At 36.4% G+C, this 5203-nt stretch overlaps 1 protein-coding gene and 1 pseudogene across 1 annotated transcript in view; both read right to left on the bottom strand.

The window, feature by feature from the left end:
* The window catches only part of LOC107655306 (kinase D-interacting substrate of 220 kDa-like), a 58192-nt pseudogene extending 57821 nt beyond the window's left edge, over positions 1–371 (bottom strand).
* An 847-nt stretch (positions 372–1218) lies between these two features.
* The window catches only part of LOC107655319 (membrane-bound O-acyltransferase domain-containing protein 2-like), a 73133-nt gene continuing 69148 nt past the window's right edge, over positions 1219–5203 (bottom strand). The window contains exon 13 of the mRNA XM_016442780.1: positions 1219–4644. Within this exon, the coding sequence (XP_016298266.1) occupies positions 4476–4644 (169 nt within the window). The 3' untranslated portion in view covers positions 1219–4475. The remainder of the gene's footprint in view (positions 4645–5203) is intronic.

The following is a 5203-nucleotide window of genomic DNA, read 5'->3' as shown; positions in this document are numbered from 1 at the left end:
TCGCATCATCCAGGTGGATGCTGCACACTGGTGGGGGTTGAGGAGATTGGTGGTGGTTGGTGTACGTCCACTGTTCTCTCTTATAACACATTAAAGGGAGAAAGGAAAACTTGAAATCACATCATATGACCCCTTTAACAGTGTTTCAAAGCTACTATGTGGCATTTAAAAAAATAAAAACTTACTTTGACTTACTTGAAAATGACACATTGACATGAATTCACGTCTTAAAACACGTGTCAGTTTGTTACATTATTCCAAATTGTAACTTGTAACTTACATCTCCCTCCTGGATAAAAACAAGGTCCAAAATAATCCACATAACTCTGTTGCTTGCCATAACCTGTTTATCTGGAGTCAGTCCTGCGTTACAGAACAGCCATATTGTGTGAACAGGGGTGTGGACGAAATTAAAATGAACTAGACATGGACACACCTACTGTGCGCAAACCACGCCCACTGAAGGACACGGTTACGCCCATGTTTTGACAGACTGCAGTTACAACACGTTTTATTTGTCCGTTTCTCATTTGACTTCTTGTATTGATTAACAACAGAAAACATTAACAGTCAAAGGTTCTCAAATATATACAATCATATTCTTTGGCTCTATCTATCTATCTATCTATTCCATTGTTGCATTTACCCATATGAAAACCAAAAAACACTCCAGGTTTGAATACCAGGAAGGACAATAAGGTTTATTTGTTTTGAAAAAATCACCATGGTATTGGAATTAATTTTTAAAGGGATAGTTCACCCAAAAATAAAATTGTCCCATGATTTACTCACCCTCAAGGCATCCTAGGTGTATATGACTTTCTTCTTTCAGATGAATCCAATCGGAGTTATATTAAAAAATGTCCTGGTTCTTTCAAGGTTTATAATGGCAGTGAATGGGTGTTATTTTTCAATGGTCCAAAAGAAGTCCAATAAAGTGCATCCATCCATCATAAAAAAACACAGCTCCGGGGGGTGAATAAAGGCCTCTTGAAGCAAACTGATGCGTTTTTGTAAGAAAAATATCCATATTTAAAACTTTATAAGCAGTAATCTCTAGCTTCCACTAACTTCTTTGAACTTCCAACTTCTTTTGGACTATTGAAAAGTAACAACCAATCACTGCCATTATAAAGCTTGGAAGAGCCAGGACATTTTTTTTTTAATATAACTCAGATTGCATCGCCTAGGATGCCTCGAAGGTGAGTAAATCATGGGGTAATTTTCATTTTTGGGTGAACTATCCCTTTAATATCAAATCCTTTATTCAAAGGGAAAAATCACTTCAGAGCACTCAGTTCGTTAAACATTTCAAATGCTGGATAATATATCTCAATTTATGATTATTACAGGAAATAAATAGAGGAGACAGTGTTTGTTCTCCTCTGGACAGTTCTCAATCCAAGTGCATTTACACAGACAACCTTGTGTTTTATAATGGATATTGGTAAATGTATTTATATTGAAGTAGCTAACATATTAGGTATTACTTTTCCTGTATCTCGTCATAGACATATTACATTTCATTAACATCTTTAGGTTTGCTGTACACTGCCAGGTTATGCAACATCACAACCAGTCAGTAGGAATTACAATGGAAAAGTTAAACAATTATGTGCAGTATCTGGAAAGCTTTAGCAACCAGTTAAGGGGGTTTGCTTGTTTACTAAGGGCCACAATCACTTATTTTGAATGGCCATTAAAGACCAGCAAGACAATGACAAACAACAGAACTGAGGTGGATGGTGGACAACAAATGACTACTGTAACGTTTTTATAGTGCAACACCGTTTCACACAGCTTTAGGTCATTCTTTGTAGAATCAGTAGTTGGAAACGGTATGAAAATAAATGAATGACTGAACCGACATTTTACAGATAAATAAGGCTGTTATGTGCCTTCACTATTACTTGAGAATTAATAAAAAGATGTTAGGCTGTATTTAACTGAACAATATCTGAACAAAGGGACAATGTTTACACATAAACATCAATGAACAAACATTTAACGTCTTTCTATGGCACTGGAACACCATCCTGATTCTCCTTTGTTACTACAAAGAATTTAACATTTTGGGCAAATTCATCCGTTTAACTTCTGTTAAGCACATACTCTAACTGTTGAGTAGCACTGAGGTTTCTTGCATTGCTTCGGCAGTTTTTCTACGATAGCACTACCCCGACTCATTCCTACCAAAAGTGCAAATATGGAGGGAGTGATTCCTCCCAACATATCAGTAGGTAAAAATAATGTCAGTTTAAGACCAAATAAATCACTGTTTTTTGTTTTATTTTAAAGTACAAACCTCTCACCCTGTTGTAAACCTGTACAAATAAAGTGATCTTTTGTGCACCTCATGTGATTTGGCACTTTGGACATTTTGTTTTGCATCAAGGTGCTAGTTAGTACACTGGTTACTGAGGGACATATTGCCTTTGGGCCGTTAAAACAGTTAATTCCTTAAGCTAAACCTTTAAGACAAAGAGGCAAAAATACAAATTATATGGTATATATCTAGACTGTTACCAACAGAAGTGCAGACTTATTAATCCTCCTATTGGTTTTGCTGTTGGTACAGGGCTGTAATTCATCATGGTTTTACATTTCTGGAGTCCAAATACAATAAGACTTTAGAGAAGTGTGCTTACGAAATCCCAGCGGGCTGGTTCGGAGCGTTTTCTCCAAATGGAGGCTGGTCTACTTCACGTCCAAGAATAACTTTTTCGTTATTGAAAATGCTTGGTTAACAAGAATCCAGTGAGACTCACTTTGATAAATGCTTTAGTGCCTTCAGCCCTTCATTACCAAATGAAAAACTAACATCTATAGTCACTTTGACCAAGGGGTAAAATGTTTGGAAGAAAATAATTGCATCAACATAATTACAAATATCAAAAAGTAGATTCTGGGGGAATATGATGAGGTCTGATTTTCCAGATCATTGAATCAAATGAGGCCTTTTAGAGGATCAAAGTTCAAGAAAAAATCTTATAGGAACACAACTTGCAGGTTTCTTTAGGGCCTAAGAGTTTTGATGTATTCATAGAAAAATATATATATATTAAATAAAATTTGAAACTGCATGCATCCGAGTACTGCATGTACAGTACACTACCAGTAAAGAGTCAAGACTTCATGCTTTATTATTACCGTTTTCCACAGTTTAGAATAATACAGTCATCAAAACTTTAAAATAACAAATGGAAATATGGGAATGATGTAGTTCCCAAGCACGCCGAGCACTGCTGTTGGCTGTTTTTCCCTCACTATGTGAGACACAAAATAAAATAAAAATACTATTAAAACTAAATATTTTAGTTTTAAGGAATTACTATGTTGGCACAATTTATATTCATATTTACTCATTTCAAGCATTCGCCTGTAGTTCAACAGGTTTTTAAGATCAAGAGGAACAAATCTGATTTGTCCAAACTTTTAGCTGGTAGTGTACTTGAATACTGAACCTCTACACAATTCTGACTATTGTTGATGTGATGAGAGCATTAGCACTGTTTGCAAAACTAATGTGATCCTTTCATTTAACATGCACCTATGGAAACAATACAGATATTGCACTTACCATTTACAGCTGTAATTAAAACCCAAACAAGCTGTGATACTGGGTATTATTGAACTGTCTTCTGTTTTCTCCAGATGGGCTGTATGTTGTGGGAGAAACATAGATGGTAGAGAGACATCTAAAATTGTCTGAAACATGTGTGCCCTGAGGAAACCTACAACCCATTAAAAATAGCATCAATACAACCCTTAATCCAACCAAAAGCCCTTAATTAAAAATAAACAAAAATCACTGAAAAAATTATAGCAAAAACAATTTTCCAAATGAAGACACACCCAAAGAAAGCAGCAGATATGAACCTACTAGAAAAGCACAGAAATTCAAAAAGAATAAAGATGAAGCAATGGCAGGAGACAGGAACCTAAGGCCTATGAGTTTGGCGACACGCAACTGGACTTGTTTCTTTTCATTTACCGCACACATTTCCTTTGAGAAGAACTAAAAGAGAGGTTACTTTGTTTAACTGACAATGGCAGAAACCTTCTAGGTACCGTGGAAGCAGATTCCAGTGCTAGACTTCCCGCACTAATGTAGTGAATCTATAAGCCAACAATGACTGGTCCGTTCCTATGTAACACGATCCCCATATGAGGCTTCAGGCCCTAAATATATGGAGGGTTTAAGGCAACTTCAGATTAACTGACATTTGTCAATTATTCACCATTTTAATAATCAATCACCCCAATTTCATTTGATCCTATGAAGATTTCCTGTTTAAAACCCATCTCCAACAGGGCAACTATGGGGTTAACCGTGTCTTTTCGCTGTATTGTTGCTGGAGTTTATGCCTTGTTAATGTCACTGTCAGTGTCGTTGGATCTGAGGGAGGAAATGGCCACTCTTTGTCTCTCAGTACTGATATCAGAGTTCCTCTGTCGAGCAGCCCTTCCTGCCCTCATGTGGCTTTCTGCTTCTGGTTGCAGTTGTTGTGAGGAGAGGAGAGACAGTTCTGTTCGTTGGCCTGAACGCTGCTTGGCTGTTCCTGTTGTTTCGTGCGTCTGGACTTCACAGGAAGAACCAGCACCAGCAACACGCAGATCAGGTGAATGCAGCAGTACCACGAGCTAAAGAGGGCAAATGACACAGCACATGTCATTTGTTGGAACTCTTATGCATGTGATTGCTTATACTTTTAATGCGATAGATAGATAGATAGACAGACAGACAGACAGACAGACAGACAGACAGACAGACAGACAGACATTATGTATCTTAACATCTTTAAAACTATAAATCTACCTAAAAAGCAAAATTGCATAAGTTAGGTTGGGTTCATGCTCAAAACAAGTCAAAAAATACTATTTTATATGTGACCATGGACCACAAAACCAGTCATAAGGGTCAATTTTTTGAAATAAGCTTTCCATTGATGTATGGTTTGTTAGGATAGGACAATATTTGGCCGAGATACAACTATTTGAAAATCTGGAATCTGAGGGTGCAAAAAAATCTAAAAATATTGAGAAAATCGCCTTTAAAGTTGTCCAAATGAAGTTCTTAGCAATGCAAAAATTAAGTTTTAATATATTTATAGTAGGAAATTTACAAAATATCTTCATGGAACATGATCTTTACTTAATATCCTAATGATTTTTGGCATAAAAGAAAAATCAATAATTTTGA

This window comes from Sinocyclocheilus anshuiensis, unplaced genomic scaffold (genome assembly GCF_001515605.1).
Source record: "Sinocyclocheilus anshuiensis isolate Anshui unplaced genomic scaffold, SAMN03320099.WGS_v1.1 scaffold1096, whole genome shotgun sequence".
In the NCBI taxonomy this organism is placed as follows: domain Eukaryota; kingdom Metazoa; phylum Chordata; class Actinopteri; order Cypriniformes; family Cyprinidae; genus Sinocyclocheilus; species Sinocyclocheilus anshuiensis.
The sequence above is the reverse complement of the archived record's forward strand: the minus strand, read 5'-3'. Positions and strand labels throughout refer to the sequence as shown.